This window comes from Calypte anna, chromosome Z (genome assembly GCF_003957555.1).
Source record: "Calypte anna isolate BGI_N300 chromosome Z, bCalAnn1_v1.p, whole genome shotgun sequence".
Taxonomy (NCBI): domain Eukaryota; kingdom Metazoa; phylum Chordata; class Aves; order Apodiformes; family Trochilidae; genus Calypte; species Calypte anna.
Genome location: NC_044274.1, coordinates 11,164,376 through 11,183,584, shown reverse-complemented (window position 1 = coordinate 11,183,584; position 19,209 = coordinate 11,164,376). Strand labels below are relative to the sequence as shown.

At 53.3% G+C, this 19,209-nt stretch overlaps 1 protein-coding gene across 1 annotated transcript; it reads left to right on the top strand.

Moving 5' to 3' along the window:
• Positions 1–10,921: 10,921 nt before the first annotated feature.
• LOC103532444 lies at positions 10,922–18,598 on the top strand (the record flags this gene model as incomplete). The annotated part of the gene is made up of 8 exons (XM_030466848.1): positions 10,922–11,033; positions 13,495–13,677; positions 14,334–14,579; positions 14,971–15,213; positions 17,030–17,320; positions 17,554–17,651; positions 17,734–17,926; positions 18,552–18,598. Coding segments are annotated over exons 1-8 (1,413 nt in total), but the record flags the coding sequence as incomplete, so codon positions are not given.
• Between the last annotated feature and the right edge of the window lie 611 nt (positions 18,599–19,209).

Below are 19,209 nucleotides of genomic sequence, written 5' to 3'. Positions count from 1 at the left end.
TCTCAAGGTGTGGCAGTTTTTGGCCTGTGCTTGGCTCCAGGTACCACCAAACATGGCACAGAGACCATGGGCCATGGACCTGAAAGCTGTAGGTTTTCTTCCTTATTCCAGGAGGGAGAATAACCTTGAGTGCTAGAGCAGGTTAACAGAGCATCTGACATCTGCAGTAGAAGCAGACCTCTAGGAACACCTGGTAATTTTGCTATTCCAGTTTCACAGCAGGGAGTGGGTCTGTCCAAGGCAAGTTTCCTACATGTGAGGAGTCAGAACCTGCGGCTGGGGCTTTGCCAGTCCCTATCTCTGGGGTCTGAGCCATTGCCTTCCTCACCAGGACTGCTCCAGCCCAGTGCCTCTGCCTGCCAGGGCATGTGCCAGGGATGCAGCTGCACCCATGGGGAAGCACCTTCTTGGGCTTACCAAGCCTCATGTGTTTGTCCTGCTGACAACAGCCAGACAGAATGACAGGAGCAGCTTCATGGGCCTCCTTTGTGGGTCACAAAGTGTCTGTATGTGGGGACAGGAGGCTGCAATGGCCACCTGCAGCTGCACCAGATCAGCTGGGACCAGAAGGAGTGCAAATATTGCCTCTCCCTTCCCTTGGGCACACATGAGCAGCATGACCCAATGGTCAAGGCACTGCAGAAGATATGGGGAGTCCTGGTGAGCCATCTTGCAGAGAGAAGCTCAGGACCATTGCTTGTTCAGTGCTCCTGCCGCTTACAAGTGACTGGGTTTACATCCAATTAAGTTGTAATGGATAAATTAAATCCCTGGAGAAAGCCCGGACTCTGGAAATTGCTGCTGCAGGATTTACAGTCCCTTCTCTCATCAGCACTGGTAACTCTGCTGTGCTATTTCCACCATGCTCTGCTACTGCCTGGCACAACAGTGTTGAGCTGAGATGTGGCTAAAGGTCCCCAGCGCCCCAGATCCCTCCTGTGGTGCAGCCAGGTATGCTCTGGGCAGCTGGGTGCAAAGCCAGGATGAGCTGAGCCTACAGCAAACTCCAAATTTAAACTCCTTAAGCCCTAGGAAGAGCATGAAAGAGGTCTCCGTGTCTGTGCTCTGCTTCTGTGGAGCTGCAAAGAGAAGAAAAGGGGGACTCTGTCCTCTTTGTCCTTCTCTGTCTGAGATCTGCATCCTCCCCCTCACATGGGGAGAAGGGATTAATAAACATTCTCCCCTGTGTGATGTAGATGGTGCATCACTCAGGCAGAGCAGGGAGCCCAGGGAGAGGTGTTGGGGCTGGGGGTGTCCCATAGGGCTCAGGGCACACCATGGCAGTGGGATGGCCAGTCTATGTTCAGGGCATTGAGGATTGCAGGAGGACTTCCAAGGAAGCATACTGCTCACTGGATACCTACCACGATTCCACACCAGCACCTGTGTCACCACATCCTTATAGCACAGCTCTGGGTGGGATCAGCCTACAATAACTCACCTTGACCAAGGACTTGCTCTGCTTGAGGGTTCCAGAGCCAGACCTGGAGCAGTTGACCCTTCTCCACCCACGTGCAAGACTCCATCTGTACCTGCACCTTCTTCTCTGCAAACATTCAGGAAAATCAATGGCTGCTGCTTCTCGGTGGGTGCGGGCATCCAAGGATTCCTGCAGAGAGTCAGTGTATGGAGCTGAGGCAGAGCAGGTACAAACCTTTGTTGCAGGAGGGTTCTCCAGCCTGGAGGGGCTTTGCAGACCCAGAGGAGAGTGAGGCAAGGAGCACTGACTGGCTCAAATGACTTACACCCTTTGGTTCTTTCTCCCAGAATGTGGGTGCATCATCTTGGTCCTAGGTGTCATCTCACCCCTGTCCTCTGACAGCCACTGTTCTTTTCACATGTTACCAGACATCACCTAGCAGTTCTCCATACCTGCCTGTGTCCTGCATGTCAACCAGCTCCCTGGTTATGAGAGGGCCAGTTCCTGACAAACATCTCCCTCTTCTGCTCCATAGGAAGGATGAGGGAGATTGGGGGGCACATCAGGGTGAGTTGCAGCCTACTCGGAGGCCTGGTCAGTGCAAGGAGCCAGGAGTGTTAGGGAGAAGGTCCCAACCCCCGTGTTTTTTGTTCAGTCTGGTTACACCCAACAGCACATAAAATAGGTGATGTATCAGAACTACATTTCCCATCTCCCTGTGTGTTGCTGAGCTCATCATGCTCCACACCCAGCACCATGGCTGAAAGATGCTGCCTCCCACATCCAGCTGCCAGCAGGGACTGGTAAGGTCCCCACTGTGAAGCTATATTGCTACTGCCCCCGTTTTCCTCCCTAGCACACCAGCTTCAAGGCCAATGCGGGGTTGTCTGCAGCAGGAGGGCTGCAAATATTTATTGTGTCATTACTTTTCTATGAGCAGAGTCAGCACAGCATCTGGCAGCACTTGCCCAACTGCCTCCTGTTATCTCCTGCGGATGTTTCTCACACCTGGGTGCCCATACCGTGATATCTGTGGAGGTAGAATCCATATCCCATCCCTGCCTTTTCATGGTGGCAGTAGTTTCAGCTTTCTGCTCTGCTTCTCCTCAAACAAACCCTCGTGCCCTTGCACAACACTGTGGCAGGGGACTGAGTGGCCAGTGCCTGCTCTCAGCTGGTTGTGTCTCTTCTGGAAGCCCTGTGGCTGTGAATTTGAAAACTTTGTGAACTCTGGTAAGAAAAACTCAACTAACCACCACCTCGGGGTGGGACAGGCAGCTCTGGCACTGGCTGCACCAATTGTGACCCACAGGGACATGGCATGCAGCCATGTGAGCACAATTACCTCCTTGTAGTGGGCCAGCACTATAGAGAGCTTCACTGGTCACCAGGACCTGGTCACCTTGTGCCATACAAGTTGGGGCAATGGTACCACTTCCAACATCTCTCACCCTGCTCCTGAACCAGCCTGAACAGCTTATCTCCCAGTACCTGCTATACTTTCATCCTCGGAGGCTGCCCAGCAAGTAACAGGGCTGCTCCTTGCCCTCCTGGCCTTGCCCTGGGCAGCGAGGATCTCAGCACCACCACACTCACTGCAGGGGGTTGTGCCAGCCATGCTCCATCTCCTGCCCTTTGCTGGGCTATTAGCAATACTCCCCAGACACAGTGCAGCGTCCCTGAAGTGCTTGTGGTTCTGCCAGACGTAAGGCAGGATCAGAAACATGCCAAGAGCCTGATGTGGCTGTGAGGGTATGATGAGCAGGACCACATCAGAGCACTGCCTTGGACTGGCCTTGGCTGAGCTGGTTGGAGCAACCCTGTGACCAGGGCACCAGCTGCTGCAGAGAAGGGCAGGGAGAAGAGCTGGGAGGTCTCAGTGGGTCCTGGCTTATGGCTTTTGGGAAGAGCCTTAGTGTGTGGTTCATTGCTCTCCTTTGATTTGCAGGGCTTGACAGTGCTGCAGGGGGGAACTCAAAGCCAGCACAGCAATGTGGAGGGAAAGGCCAGTGAGTGCCTGCCAGAGACCCTACAGAACAAACCCATGTGCAGAGTCCACCCTAGAGACCCTATGTTAACTAACCAACAGCCTCAGCCTTGTCCTGGTTTCCTTAACCATCCCAGAACTGAAAAAAGGAGAAAAAAAAAACCTTCTGGAGGAAAGAAATGTATCAGGCTGAAGAACCATTTACCTGTAGCCTCTGAGCTTCTGTTTGGGAAGGGTGCATCCCACCTTGAACACAGCAGAACAGATGAGAGAGATGTCCCCAGCTCTTCTGCCCCCAAGTAGAAGTTATGAACGCCTGGATGCCTGAGAAGGGGGTAAGTGCTGCAAGGGGCTCCTCACCCTGGAGCCAGCCATCTCCCAGGCTACACCTCCCTGAGTAACTTCTTGATCTGTGCCTGGCCCCATAATTGTTCACATTCCTCAGCTGGTTCCCTGACACAACTTTGTCCTTTGCCAAATAGGACAGGTTAAAGGGAAATCACAGGACAGGGCCATTCCTGGGAGGAAACATGGATATGGCCACTTCCAGGCAGAGAGGAGACAGCTCAGCTGTGTGCCTGGGGCACCTGCTGCCTCTACCTTTGTCTTCCCCTCTCTGTGCCAGGGCACAGAAGAGCAGGGTGTCAGTGCTGGGCTCTGGATGTCCCTGGGGACCTTTCCCCTGCAGATCAATGATGCCACAGATGTGTGTGGACAGTGGTGCTCTGTTCAGGTATTGGAGGGGCTGGAAAGAGAAGCACCAGCAAGGTGGGGCACTCCTTGTGAGAGGGGACATTTCCCAGCCCCTTCCCTTGTCTCTGTGCTCTGGCCAGACCCTGACCAAACAGGGCAGGCTGATGTAGCACAGGCTGGAGTGTGGCCCAGGGTGAGGAGAGGAGGCAGCTGTGCTGTGTTAGGTGTGGAAGTTGCTATCATGCTGCTGCTTGTAGCCAATTCAATCACAGCTCTTTATTGCTTCTCCTGGCTGTTGGAAAACTCATTAAGTTTAGCGAGCTCTATGAGCAGTGCTGCCAGCCTTCCTCATCTCCTGCCCTCTCCCATGAGTCAAGGCATCCTGAGCTCCTAGGAAGGACATCAGCATGTTCCATGGGGCCTGGGCAGAAAAAAATCTTCCTGGAACCTGGTGTACATGGAAGTGTGGCACAGACAAGGTGTGCTAGTGTCTGCCATGACAACAAGGGCAAGGAAAGGAGTTGTGGTGGTGTTCCATGTGGGAACATCCATATAACACAATACAGTGAGGGAGCAGGGCTGCCCATATACAGCAGCCTTGTACCCTGTAGCAGGTTAAAAATAAGGAAGGAGAGTGGGGTCCTATTCAACTACGTTAGTGGCAAATATGAGGCTGGTGCTCCCAGGCCAGTAGCAGCAGAAGTAAGTGGTTCTTGAGCCAGGACAAATGGTGGCAGTGCTGCTTTAACCTTGGGTCTCTGCAGGCTCCAGAAAAAGGTAGAGCTGAGATGAACAGGGCAGGGATTTGATCCTGCTGGGCCGTGCACGCTGGAGCCCTGTTTCCAGACAGTACCTGTATGCCACCACAGCACGTTGCTGCCTTTGATTACTGTGGCCTAATTTCTGTCCACTTGTGTCATTGGTGGTTGATCACCCCACCCTGCTGAGCCCATGTTCTACAGCAGATGATTGCACCAGCACTGGACAAACTGGTCTCCTGGGGTAATTACAGCCAGGAGAGACCCAGTGCTGCAGGCTGTGGGTAAGGAAAATGTGCTACCACCAGTCCAGCACCCAGGATGTAAGTGTTGATGCCCTGTAGCCTGTACTCTCATGAAGAAAGATCATCACAGGCATCCTCTAGCTGAGACCCCCAAAGGGAGGATGATATCTTCCTCTCAATGACTTACAGAGACTTCACCTCCCCCATGGTGGGGGTGAAGCAGCATCCACCCTTCCCTGTAAACTTCTTCCCATCTGGACACTTGCCTCCCCAGCCTGGCTTGTTTCTTGGCCTTGGATTTCTGCTGGACAAGGTGGGCCAGGCAAAGTGGTGTTTCCCCATGCAGGGTTGTTACATGAGATGGGACCCTCTCTTTGTCCCCCCAGCTCCACTGTGGTGCTGCTGTAGGTCTGGTCAAGTTCTTCCCCTTGACTTGACCCTGGTCTAGAAACACATGTGACTTCATGCACATATTTATACAACAAAGGGCAGCTGCTCCCCGTGCTCTGGGCACCATGCCATCCCTACCACTCACACTGACTTACCAGGATGCAGTGCCCTTCGTTCTTCTCCTCCTGCACTTGTCCAGACTCTGTGGGGAACAATGTCATGCCACAAAAAAGCTTTTGTTGGTGGCTGAAGCCTGAGGGAAGCCAGCAGCCTCTTGGGGAGCTCTGTAAGGCCACACACTGAATAAAGGTGTGAGTAGGGACCCAGGTCTTGGCTTTCTGGTGCCCTAGGTATGGGGGAAACTTCTCTGGGGAGGCACAGTGCTCTACTGATGCTCTGCTCTGACAGGGGCAGTAATTCTGGGATGTGTGAGGACAGACCCTGTGCTAGCTCAGTGCCCCAATCTTCCAAGCCATCGCTGGTGCCGTGCAAGGCAGGACACTGGGGCTGTGCAGACCCCAGAGGACTTGCTAATACCACTATTGCCACCTTTCCCCCTCCATCAGGCCACTGGCTCCATTTCACTGGGGAAACAGCTGGTTGGCTCATTCTTTCCTATTCATTTGGTCCCTTCCGGGCTCAGGATATTTTGGGCACTACCCTGTTCCCAGCTACCCTGGGTGGCATAGACAGTTTCCCAGGATTTGCTTTCCTCTGGAAGCTGTACAGGCTGAAAACTTAAAAAGGGAAATGCCAAACCTTTTATTTAAGACCTGTGTATGGAAGGAGAGAATCATGACTCCACCAAACACATGCACTTCATCAGCTCCCTAGGAAAGAGAGCTGTGACGTGTGGGGACAACACATGGGGCTGGGTGGAGCATTTGAAAGAGAGCAATGCAGAGAGTCATGTGCAATGAAGGAGGTGCAGGATAAGAGGGTCTCTCAGGCAGTGAGAGACCACATACACAATATGGCATCTCTGCCAGAGAGCAGATAGGGGGATGTCAATGTAATTTATGGGGGCAGAAAGTACAGGTTGGAAGTATGGATCTTGGTGTAGAGAGCCTGACCTGAAAGTGGCATCTTCAGGCAGCAGGGTTTGGGGGAAAGCTAGCCATGTCCTTCCTCCTTGGCTTTGCCAGGTTCCATGACCAAGAATCAGGGTGGGATATGCTGAAGACAGCCCTGGAGATGGAAGCAGGAAAGGCTGGAGCAGATGTGAAATCATTTGGAGGTCAGACCTGGAAACCCTATTTCTGAACACATCTTCCTGAAACCAGTGCAGCATCCCACACCCTCCCAGCCTTGCTCCACCCTGCTCCCAGCTGTGAACTGCTTGTGTCCAATTTTGTGTGCTAAGAATATCTTCCTGGGTGGCCAGCAAGTGTTCAGCCAGATGGGAGAAGGTTGCAGGCTGAGAGCAAAGGGAAGTGAGGGTGTATTTGGGGTAGGTGTGGTTTGCAGGACAAGACCAGATGGTCCTGGGCAGGCTGGGTGTAATGCTGTGGGGTGGCTGTCATTGCAGAGGGATATGTGCCAGGACACAGAGTCTTGCTTGGTTGGGTACACACTTCTAGGGAAAGAGGCATGGCAGAGGGGCATGCACAGATGGAAAGGCAGAGAGATGTTCAGTGTGTAGAGCAGGCAGCAGGTCCTGCTCCCTCCCCTGGACATAGGTTGCTGTAGCAGCCAGTGCTGAGGGGAAGGAGGGATGGGGACTCCTGTCCCCAGGAGTGCCCTCCTGGGGCCCATGCACCCTGCCAGGCTGTCATCACCACACCTCTGCTCTCAGCCACCCTGGGGAAGGCCAGGCCATGGCTGGTGACTCCATCATCTGCCATTGGCAGCAGAGGTGTCAGCCTGGGGTGGCCAGTACCACAAGAGGGAGTCCCTGTCCCTGCTGCTGTCACCAACTGGGTGACAGTGAAGGTCTCCCGATGCCACCCTTCTCCCAGGTCCACACAGCTCCCTGCAGACCTCCCAGCTGTTTTGCTGGATCAAATTCAGACTGTGATAACACATCCTGTCACCCTGGAGGGATCCATCTGCACCTTGATGCTTCTGGGTCTCCCCTTGATCTCCTTTTGCTTATAGGTCTGGAGGTCTCCCTTCAGCTCTGAGGGAGTTGTGCTGAAGGGTACCAGGAGGTCTGGGCTTTACTGTCACCTTGGAAAAGGAGTTGGAGGGTTCCTAAGTTCGGGGTGCCATGGTGCACTGGCCTCTGTCCTCTTGATGGTACTGCACGATCCCTGTGTGAAAGAAGGCTCAGGGCTGGCGGGACTGGGAAGGCCGCTGGAAGGGGCAAGGAAGACCCCACAGTATGGTTCAGGGCTGAGCTAGAGTGAGTATCCTATGAGCATTTTCTAGCCCTCCCTGCCAGAAGAGCCTCTGAACTTCAGCAGCCCAGACTGCAGCTCTGACTGCAGAGGATGCTGCATGCTCGAGAGGAAGGAGCTTCATATGAGCGGTCAGCCCCCCAGATCACACAGGGGCACACACTGATGCCGTGCAGAGAGCAGACCCCTTCCTGGCAGTTCTGGGGGTGGATCTGATGGGGTTACCCTCCACAGGCTTGATCCTGACTCACCACCTGCCAGATGACACCTCATCCCACTCCATCCCCATAGCCATGTCTGATGATGTATGGGTACATCCCACACAGGGCTGCTAGAAGGACAGGTATGGGGTAGGGATGGGGATAAGCCTCAAATATGTTTCTGTTATTTGTAAGGCTGGACACAAGAACAGGCTTTACCACAGGGATATGTGGTGGATGTGTTAGCAGTGCTTTCCGCAAAGCGTGATCCTCAAAAGCCACAGCTACTTCTGCTTTCCTTCTGGTTTTGTGGATGGTTTTGAGCCCTAAATATTCTTCCCTATGAAAAGTAAAACTGCTTGTAAATTGTGGGTGATTTGGCTTGTTCTCTTTTCAGTTGGAATGTTCAGGTCTTGTTAGCTCACTACAAATCAAAGTGGACCTGGACAAAGCAACCCATCAATCATATGATGATCAAATCAACATCCTTGGAGCCTCAGCCTAGCTGGGAGAAAAGCATGGGCAGGCCAGCCTTATTATGAGTAAAAATGTACACATCTGCTACACACTATAGTAGGAAATCTGTATCAGAAAGCACCTAAGATGTCTTGAAATAGCTCACTGAGCCTTCATCTCTCGCTGCAAGGAATGGAGCAGTGCACGTGGACTATGCACATACTACACCTGATGTGCTTGTGGAAGCTGGAGCTCACTCCCCTCTCTCTCCATCCCCGCTGATCATACCATGACAAGTATGGATTCATGAGTTGCTGTGGGATTTGTCAGACCATTGGAAACCTTCTCTCTCTTGAACTCTGCTATGTTGTTCCCAGTGAAGTGAAACGTCATCAGCTGAACCCTCAGCTCTGGTGTCAGACAGTGTGAGAGCTGGGCATATGACTGAGTGCATTGGCCTCCAGTATTTCTTCAGCATTGTTCTAGTGCGTGCTACACACCAAGACAACACATCTCAAGAAATGATAAATATCTAAGGAGGAAGGTGCCAAACACAGATTTATAGGCCGCAGTGCATTCAGGATATGGGAAAGGAAAAGAAAAACATCAGCTGCAGCAGGAAACCTCCTGCACCATGTGCATCTTGTAAGCTTGGCATTTTTTTGGTTTTTTACTTTTTGCTTTTAGAGTGTCTACACCTAATGTTGGGATTTTATGGAGAAGTTACCCAGTGGATGCTGGCTGTGGCCACTCTCCTGGGTGCTTGCACCTTTGCTGGTTGCACAGTGGCAAAAAAGACCTTGGTTCCCAAAGCCCAGGAAGGAAACCAAGGAAACACGAAGGACATGACTTGGTGCTGCCATTCCTTTTCCTGGAAGTTTGCCAGAAGACTTTGGCCCATTAACCTCACAACATTTGTATGTGAGGCAGCTGGACTTGATGCACTGATGTCTGTGAATGAACCTTAGAAGAGATGTATCTTCCAGAAACCCCTCAGCAGTGCTGCTGTACTGAGGTATGCAGATGGATCAGCAAGATAAGGATGGTGGTTCCTGGGAAAGGATCTGCTGTGGAGCTCTGGAACAACTGGTGCCATCCAGGTGGTGAAGAACACCCTAGATAACAGCACCCATAGCTGGCCTAGCTGTGGCTGGAGTAAGTTTTTGTCCATCAGCACCCAGGAAGGCAGTCAGTCACAGTACTGCATGCACTGTCCATAGCAAGGCACTTCACATCCTAGAAGCTACTGAGAAAGTGAAGTTCAGAGGTCGATAGCAGGAAAGGCTCAGAGGAGAAGGGAGTAAAACACATCTGGCTGGTTCAAGAGCTTGTCAGATCTGGAAGGTCTAGACACGGGGATCAACAGCAGAATTCCTGTGCATGAATTAGTTGAAAGTAATAAACAGAGAGATTTCAGAGCAAAAGTGCTGTGTGTTGAGACCACTCTGGGGTGGACTTGGGCAGGTGAATCAGGGGTGTTTTCTCCAATTGCCACCACTGTATCTGGAGGGAGAGAGGAATGGAGCAGACCTGAGAAGATTTTGGAGGTGTTTGTGGGAGCAAGGCTACAAGGGCCCGAAAGGTTTGGGTTGCAAGTGATCTTAAATTTCCAATACTCCTGTCATGGGCAGGGACAGTTTCCTAGAGGCCATATTGCTCCAAGCCCTATTCAACCTGGCCTTGAACACTTCTAGGGATGGGACATCCACAGCTTCCCTGGGCACCCTGTGCCACTGTCTCACCACCCTCACATGAAATAATTTCTTTCTCATATCTCATTTAAATCTACCCTCTTTCAGTGTGAAACCGTTCCCCCTCGTTTTCCATGCCTTTGTAAAAAGTCCCTTTCCAGCTTTCCTGTAGGTCCTTCAGGTACTGGAAGGTGCTATAAGGTTTCCCTGGAGCCTTCTTCAAGCTGAACAACCCCAGCTCTCAGTCTGTGTTCATAGGAGAGGTGCTCCTGACCTCTGATCATTTTAGTGCTCTTCCTCTTGACTCACTCCAAGAGCTCCTTGTGATGGGGACTCCAGAGCTGGATGTAGTATTGCAGGTCAGGTCTCATAAGAGCAGAGCAGAGAGGGGCAGTCAGCTCCTTTGACCAGCTGGCCATGCTGCTTTTGATGCAGACCAGTTTGTTTTCTGGGATGCAGGAGCACACTGCCAGCTCACACTGAGCTTCTTCAAAGTAGCTGGTGAAAAGCCTTGACCAAGGCATGCACAAGATCCTATCAAGCCTGTATCTGCTGCTTGTGGGCAGATGGGTGAGGAGCAGCCCTGAAGCTGGTGAAACCAAAGAGGAAGTTTTTTTGCACCACATGCCATCTCCCTAAGCAGCTGTTTCATTTCTGTGTTTGCAGTTTTCCTGTGCTGGATTGCACAGACACCTTTCCCGAGTGGTTCAGACTGTGCTCTTTCCAGGGACTTAGTGCCATCATGGCCCTGCGAGAGCTGGTTCTGGCCTTTCTCCTGGTCCTTATCCCTCTGCTGCTTGCATGGAGACAGAAAGACACTGGTCCCAGGAGAGACGGGGGAGCCAGAGGACCAGGTAGGAGTGGGTTTCACCTCTCCTTTCTAGAAGAGGTTTCAATGCTCATCTCCCTACATGTTTGCTGTGCAGCATTACCTTACTTGGTCCAGAGCAGCTGGTGGGCTGCTCATTTGGCCCAGAGCTGGGTAGGGCTGAAGCTGGTGTCTGCATCAGTCCTGAGACGCTTACATTTTGGTGGGGGTGTGGTGGGATGAAGCTGTGTTTGGGGTTGGACAGCATCAAACCTTGGTGTGCTGGGAAAGCTTACACAAGAGCAGGAACTAAAATGTCCCTCCAGGGAGTGAGCAGTGTCCCTGGGAGCAAGGTTCAACACATGGTTGGTTCTTTTTGCACAATGGACCAATGAGGCTGGACAGTCAGAGCAGCAGTGGCCTTCCTGGGGCAATCTGGGCAGCATCCCTGTTGCAGGGGGAGGCAGTGATGTTGCATAGCAAAAATGTGGGAATCTCTGGGATTAATCTCTTGGTTAGCTTGAATGATCCCTCTGGTGCTGCTCAAGGTCAAAAGAGTTATAGTTTGGTGGGACTGTTCTTTAACAGTGTCACTCTGCTCTTTATCCATGCCAGGAGGGCTAGGGGCACCTCCTGAGTCTCTGCTGGACTCTTCCTATGGAAGCTGTGTGCTGTGCCCTGGGGCTGCTGGTCTCCAGAGGCACAACATGAATGGCTGCTTGTTACAGTGGGGAATAGGGGGCCTGAGGTGTGAGTCAATCTCTTGAAAGGGAAATGGGAGAAGAAGTGGCTTGCCAAGTCACTGGATGGGTCATGAATCATGCTATCTGTCACTGGTGGCTGGAGGGATGTTGCCCTTCCAATAATGGGCAGCCCTCAGCTATCCAGGGCAGGGTGGAGCCTGTTCCCCTCAATAGTGGCTCCTGCACCTTTCTCCCATTCTCCATAGCCCACTCCTAAACAGCCCTGGCAACAGTCATAGCTCTCCCCTTCTCAGCCTGAGGAGTCCCAGCTGGAGAAGGCTGTGGTGGGCTTGATAGAAGCATTGGATCTGAGCTGCAGGGGGAGATTTCTTGGATTTGTATGTGCAGAAAAGGTGTGAGGCACCAAACTGAGCGTTTGACCCTTATCCTCTGCTGTGTCACTGGTGTCTGGAGGCCATTGGAGATTGGATTGCAAGTAGCCCAGCAGAGCTGCAGGCAGGGGCAGAGTTTGCCTCCAGCTACACCTAGAGAAAAGCCCTGGTGCTAACCCGACCCCTGCAAGGGCTTTTGCTGTACTAAGTGCTTTTTCAGTGTCATCAAGAAAACATTCCAGACCTAAATGTGTGTTTTTTCTCCTTTCTCTCCATGTCCCACGTCCTTGCTGTTCAGGGATAGCCATCAATATCTGAGTGACCCACATGCATTTTCTAGAGCAGACAACAAATTCTCATGTTAGATGCTGACAGTATTTGTGGCCCAGTTTTTCTCACCTTCCCCTCCCCACTGAGGCTGGCATAAGATGGCCTTGAGTGCCCACTGCTGCCACTTGCTACATTCCCTCTTGTGCCTCGGCCTTCCTTGCCAGCTGTTACCTCAACACCTGCTCCTCTTGTTGATTCCAGTTCCCTGAGGAGTACAACCTGCTTGTCACTGTGTCCTCTTGCATTGCAGGTCATGGTCAGCCTCCTGACTGAGCCAGGCTGAGCTCTTGCTGCATCCTCCATCCTTCTTCTGTCTAAGGGTATTTCTGCCTAGTCTTTCAGATTGTAGATCATCCTGGGGACAGACAGCCTTTGGGACCTGTTTCTTGGCAAGTACCAATAGGAAAAAAGCATTCCTCCCCACAGGTGAAAATCTGCTCATGGAGACATGGATTAATTTCTCTCCTCAGAGAGATTTCTTCAACACTGGATGATGTCCCTGGTCAAATGCTTGGTGCTAGGCAGGTAGCCCAGACTCTGCTGGGCAGGAACGATGCTGGATGTCACCCTGAGACAGGAGAGTGAGGATGTGTGAGCAGCTTCAGGGAGGTTTAATGTCAGAAGAGGGCCAGATGCGTGCTGGAGATGCCTAACTAAGCATGGACTGAGTCCAAGTTTTCAGGCCTGTCAAAGCTGTTGCAGTTGAAGTGTGTGGTCTGAGGATACTGGGAGGGACTCAGCTGCAGGGAAGAAGTTTCCTGTTAGGACAGGGGAGGCAGCCTCAAAGGATGGAGGTGGTAACCACTGTCCTCAGTGATGGAGGACCAGGGTGCAGGGTTGAGATGATGGTGCAAAAACCTGCTACCAGATAAGAGAAGTGCAGTGATACTCATGTTCCTGGGTAAGGATGTGCAGCCCCATGAGTGGGGGCTGTCAGGAAGTGGGCAGTTGTAGAGGTGTGTGCAGCTGAAGAGAGTTGTTTCATCCTGTTCTAGGGAAGGCCACCTATTACACTGATGCCTCCTCACTGATTTGGTTTGCACTGAGTGAGCAAGGTGACATGTCTGCCAGGGCAGATTCATTTTGGATCCTTTGCACACAGGAGGATGTAAAGCTCCCTACAGCTGGAACCCCAGGCTGCAGTTTTTCCCGAACCAGAGCAGCTATGCCTCGAATGATCTCGTGCAGCTGAGTTGTGCTGGGGATTATGTGCCATCGGTCCCCTGGATCAAATGCATTTCCAATGGAACCCATACCTTCTGGAATGAGATTGCCACCTGTGAGGGTAAGCACAGCCCTACATCACCCTGACCCTGGTCTCAGGCTCCCCATGACATGGTCGGGCTTCAGTCCCACCTGGGTGATGGTCCAGGAACAGGGGACCTGGATGCCTTGGCTTTTTCCCCTGTCTTGGCAGGGCAACTTTCATCTCAACACCTTGCTACGGCCAGCTACCAGGGGGCTGTGCTGCTGGGGAGGGGTCCAAAGGTAGGGACCCTTCTTGGCCAGTGTCTTCTGGCTCCAGTTGGAGCGCTGCAGCTGTGAAGTTGGGAGGAGAAATTGCTGGTGGGGATCAGCAGGAGGCTTTGGCATTCTGCTTGAGAGTCCCCTGTTTCCCTGGGAAACTTCTTTGGGTTTGAGTGAGCTCTGGTGGGGGAAGCTGTCACTGCAGCTCAGCTCACCTGGGCATGACAGGGACCATGACAATGGTGTCTCAAGCCCAATGGTGTCTGTAACCCGGGGTGGGGGGCTTGTGACTCCTGGAGATGAGGGTAATGATAAGCCCTGTGCCCCTGAACAGTGCCTGGGCATATGGTGGTAGCAGAAGTACTCTTGAGCGTGTCTGGGTTAGCTGCCCTAGTCATAAGGAAGGAGAGAGATGCCTCAAACCTCCCCTAGTCACCTCCCCAAAATACTACTCACCAATTTTACCTCTGACAGCAACATGTCAAAGGCCTGGCTGGTGGGACATACGAATCCAGATGTCACCAGCCCGTGTCAATTACAAAAAGGACGAAGAAGTAACACTGAGCTGCAACAATGGTTTTCAGCCATCCTTCACCCACATAAAATGTGTAAGAGGAGCTCAGACATTTAATTATTCTGGATCTTTAAGGAGACAAGTGTGGCAGGGGAGGAAAAGCAATGATGCCTGGATCCCCATTGAGGAGAGCATAGTGTGCATCGGTAAGTAGGGTGTCAGGAGTGCCTTTCATAGAGCTCTGTGGTCAAATCTCACCCCATTTATTTATCTCTGAGCTTCCACTCTTACCACTGTGGCCAGCAATGCAGTTCTGATGCCTGATAGGGGACACTCAGATCTCCCTTGCTCTGATACCCTCAGATCATTCCCCCACTGAACTTCAGCTTTTCCTCAGCCTGGGCAGGATGAGCCCCTGGCTGACACTCACCCACAAGGGGAGTCCCCTCTCAATGAGCCTTGTTGAGGAGTCATGTCAAGGCAGATGGACATGTCACATTCTTTCTCCCTTCTGGGGCTGCTGGGGATTGGTGATACTTCACCACCTATCCCTTGAAACATCCCACACCAACTAACACCCACTTTCCCTTCTGCCAGAAACATGCCAAAGACCTCACTGGGGCCATGGACTCCAGCTGACACCAGATGAGAAGAATTACAAGAAAAATGAAGAAGTGATGCTGAGCTGTCCCATGGGTTTTCAGCCAACCTTCACCCATGTCAAATGTGAAGGAAAGGTCCTGTCCATGGGCAATGGGAAACATGAATTCACAGAACTCTGGAATGGAAGGGACAGCAGAGGAGACTGGGTCCCCATTCCATCCACTGTGGAGTGCATTGGTAAGGGAGGAATGGCGAGGTCTCCTGGCTGCCCTGCTGGGCCCTTCCTGAGCAGGACAAGGCAGGCTGTGCATGCACAGGAGGTTTGAGCTCTCTGCCTGCCTGGGGAAATGGCAAGTGCTGCTGAAGGCAGTGTCAAGGCAGCCCCTGAGCCTGCCCTGAGCCAGTCCCAGGGCACCAGGGGAGCGTCAGTGGGGAGGGGTCTGGTGCCATCCTAAGCCCCTGAGGGCCCTGGCAGGAGGAGGCTGAGGGATCAGGGCAGGAGCAGTGTTTGGAGCTGCCCATGCCAGGCCAGGGCAGAGTGCTGGGTGTGCAGAGCTCCCACCTGTGATTCCTGGATGGGTGGGAGGTTCCTGGTGGAGCTGTATGGGTGATGTGGGGGTCCCAGAGGGTTTCTGGCAAGAGCATGTGCTGAGGGGCAGGGGGCTGCTGTGCTGGGTGTCAGTATGGCATTTGTGGCACAAACATTGCAGCAGGGTTTAGGGGACCACAGGGCTCTGCTCTCCATGTCCCCTCAGCCTGTGCAGGCATGGCAAAGGCCTGGCCTTCTCCCCCATGTGCTGGTCTCCCTTGCACTCCATGACAGCAGCCAGCTTTTGGTCTCAGGGTTTATTGCCTTCACAGAAGGACTCAGGGTGTTGTCATCCTCTGTGAGGGATGTACAAGACACCAGGGTGAAATGCTGGTCCATCAGTGTCTGTGCAGGCTTTGTGCATAACATGAGCCATTTGTGGGTGTGCCCAGTCCATTGAGGTCATGTTCCTCCTGGGCTTTCTTAGGATGCCTGGGTGAATCAGCACAGAGCCCTTATTTTTTCCATCCCTTTGCCAAGGACATGGTGTGGCAGTGGTGATCTAAATGGTGTGCTGAAGCTCCATCTCTCATCCTGCTATGCCAGGGGAGGGGATATCCCAGCCCATTCCTTGGCATGAACTGTGGGCCCACCCTCTGCCCTGCTGACACCTCCAGTTTTATTGATGCAGAGAAATGCCAGAAGCCCCAGTGGGAACCCAGGTTTATCTTTGACCAAGAACGGGAGACTTTCAACCCAGATGAAGTTGTGAAGATGAAATGCCCTGAGGGGTACTGGCCCCCACCGATGGAGATCAAATGTGTGAAACTGGACCCAGAGGAAGGCTTCAAGATTCCTCACAGTGGCTGGATTGTGAGGCATGGAACAGGGGACCCCTGGAAAACTTTGGAGGGTAACTTGACCTGTCTGGGTGAGTAAATCTGCCACTCTTAGACTGTTCTCTCCCAGACCTGACTCCCAGGGGGACTCATGCTGTCTGTGACCCCACAGTTTTAGTGACCTGTGCTCGGGCATGAGATTGGCATTAAGTCCAGAGAAGTCTGCTGCAGGTGCATTCCATGTTTGTCTCTGTGCTGGGGTGCCATGCACAGAATCAAGAGGGACAAGTCCTCACCATAGGGTCCTAGGCTGTATGCCCAGGCCAGCCATACTGGGCTGCCTGGGGAGAGAGCAATACCTCAGCAGCAGGAGAGCAGGCTCTGGTCTGGCTGCTGGGTTTCTTGGTTATGTCATTAGTGATATGAAAGCAATCAATCACCTGAGGAGTTGCAAGGCCCAGGGTCTGCAGCAATAGAGAAACAGGAAGTGCTTGCTGCTACACTCCCACACTTATTGAAGCAGCTGAGAATGGTCAGGGCCAAAAGAAGAAGCAGGCAGTGCCTGAGTGCAGCCAGGAGAAACGATGGGGAAAAGATAGGGGGGAACGGTGAGAATGATGGAGGTTGACTGCAAATTGGGAGGGTAAAGGAGAGGAGTGAATCTCTTGCAATGCTTCCTTCACAGATGTCCTTCAGGTTGTCCCTGGGACTTTGGAGATTACCAGCACCAGCATCAAACTGAACTGGACCTGCAGGCCCCCTGACACCTGCAAGCACATTTGGGCCAAGTGCCGGCTTGAAGAGCCTTCTTTGTCTCCCTGTGAGGCTGAGGAGATAAAAGGAGAAGAGAACCTATATGGCTTGAAAGGAACATTTACCTGCCCCCCTCTGCAGCCCTTCACTTCCTACAGTGTCACCATCTCCCTGCCCCCTAACACAATCCTGTACACACGGCTCCTCAGGACAAAGGAAACAGGTATGTGTCCTCCTACAAGAAATGAAAATTCACCTTTTCCCAGCCGTGCCACCCAAGGATCTGCTCCCTACAGGAATGGTCCACGGATGGGGCTGTTTGGAGCCAGTGGGGCTCAGTGAAAGGGCTGTGCAGGTGTTGGAGCATCCACTGTTCCTGCTGTGGCACGGGAAGGCTCTTGGGGGGGACAAATCCTCACTGGCCTTATGTGTGACCCCCTTCTCTTGTACTTCCAGTGCCAGACAAACCAGAGAGCTTGTGGCTGGATCAAAGCACGGGGTCCATCAGGTGGAAGGCACTGTCCTCCTGCAAAGGGGAGATCATCGGATACCAGGTACCTGGGACCCAGGGACTCCCTGCAGTCCCCCTCACCCTGCCAGGAACCACTCCCCACCGTCTCCCTGTCCTTCCTCCAGCTGAACATCACGGCCAGGAGAGAGCAGGATGGCAGCTTCCCTGAGTTCCAGCAGGTGACAGTGAATGGGTCTGTCACTCAGTACACCCCCCCGGGTCAGACCCCTGGAAGCAGATACACAGTGACAGTGCAGGGCCTCACGGCAGCTGGTGCCGGGCCTGCGTTAGACCTGGAATTTCAAAGCTTCATCACAGGTAATGGTTGTTCTGCCCGGGGGTGCCCACGGAACCCACCCTGGGTGCGAGCGCAGCGCATGGAGCATCTTCCAGAGCCGTGTGCATGCCCACCCTGTCCCCACCAAGAAAGAGGCCAGAAGCGTGGTCACCCTGAGAGCCCAACTGCACTGTAGGGGTCTGGGGGAGTCCTGCTGCCAGGGCTGCATCGCCGGGTCCCCAGAGCAGCTGCATCGCTCCAGCCCCGGCCATGCCAGAGCAGAGCTGAGCCCTCTGCTGCTCTGCTAGAGACAACACTGCCCCCCCTGCCTGGGGGTGCTCGGGGAGCTCCAGGACAGACAGCACTGGGGCTGCTGAGCCTGGCTCTGGGTGTCCTCTCCCTCTGTGCAGCCTGGGTGAGTGGGCTTCCCGACCCTCCGGCTGTGCGTGGGAGATGGGGAAAATCCCTGTGCTCCAGAGCCTCCCCCCCTCTGTCCTGCCCGGCAGAGGTGAGGCCAAGAGAGGGCTGTGCCTGGCTGCCTGTCCCTGCAGCACTCAGGGCAGCAGAGCCTGGACACATGTGTCTGTAGATGTGCATATGCCCCAGAACAAGGTGAGAGTCCCTTCCTGATCCAGGCTGTGTCAGACACTGATCTCTGTGTATTAGTTGCAGGGCAGCCCAAGAGCCCATGGCCGGGGACAGCGGTGACGGTGGTTGTGGTTCTGTCGGTGTTGGTTCTCCTGGGTGCAGGGATCCTATGGTTCATGCTGTCCAGGTAAGCTGGAGAAAGCTGAAGGCTTCCTGCCAAAGCCTTGGAGATGATGCTCTGCCTCAGGCTGTGCTGTGCAGAGCAGTGGCTGGGGATGGGTGAGGATCACCATCTGCCCCCAGCCTTCTCCACAAGCTGGGGGTGAGCTGAGTGCTCCTGCCATAGCTCAGCTTCAGGAGTCCTGGATGAGGCTCATGGGCCTGTTCCTCAGGGCTGGGGCAGGGACTGTGTATTCAGGGACACCATCCCATGTCGCTGTTGCTGCTGCTGCTGCTGTCTTTTGTCTTGGGTGCTTATGGGGCAGCCAGGGGAAAGTGTGCAGACCCTTCCATGTCTCTGCTGCTGGGTTCAGCAGGGCTCTGGGACACTCCAACTTCTCTCCTGTCTCAGGACTGCTCTTTGCCTTCCCAGGAAAAAGAAAGCTTCACACAGAAGAGCCAAGGAGGACCATTACACAGGTAGGGTACCCAACACAGAGAGGGGCTTTAGGGCTGCAGTGGAAGCTGGGTGGGAGCAGGTCTCTTGCAGGACCACCTGCTGCCATTGTGGATGCCA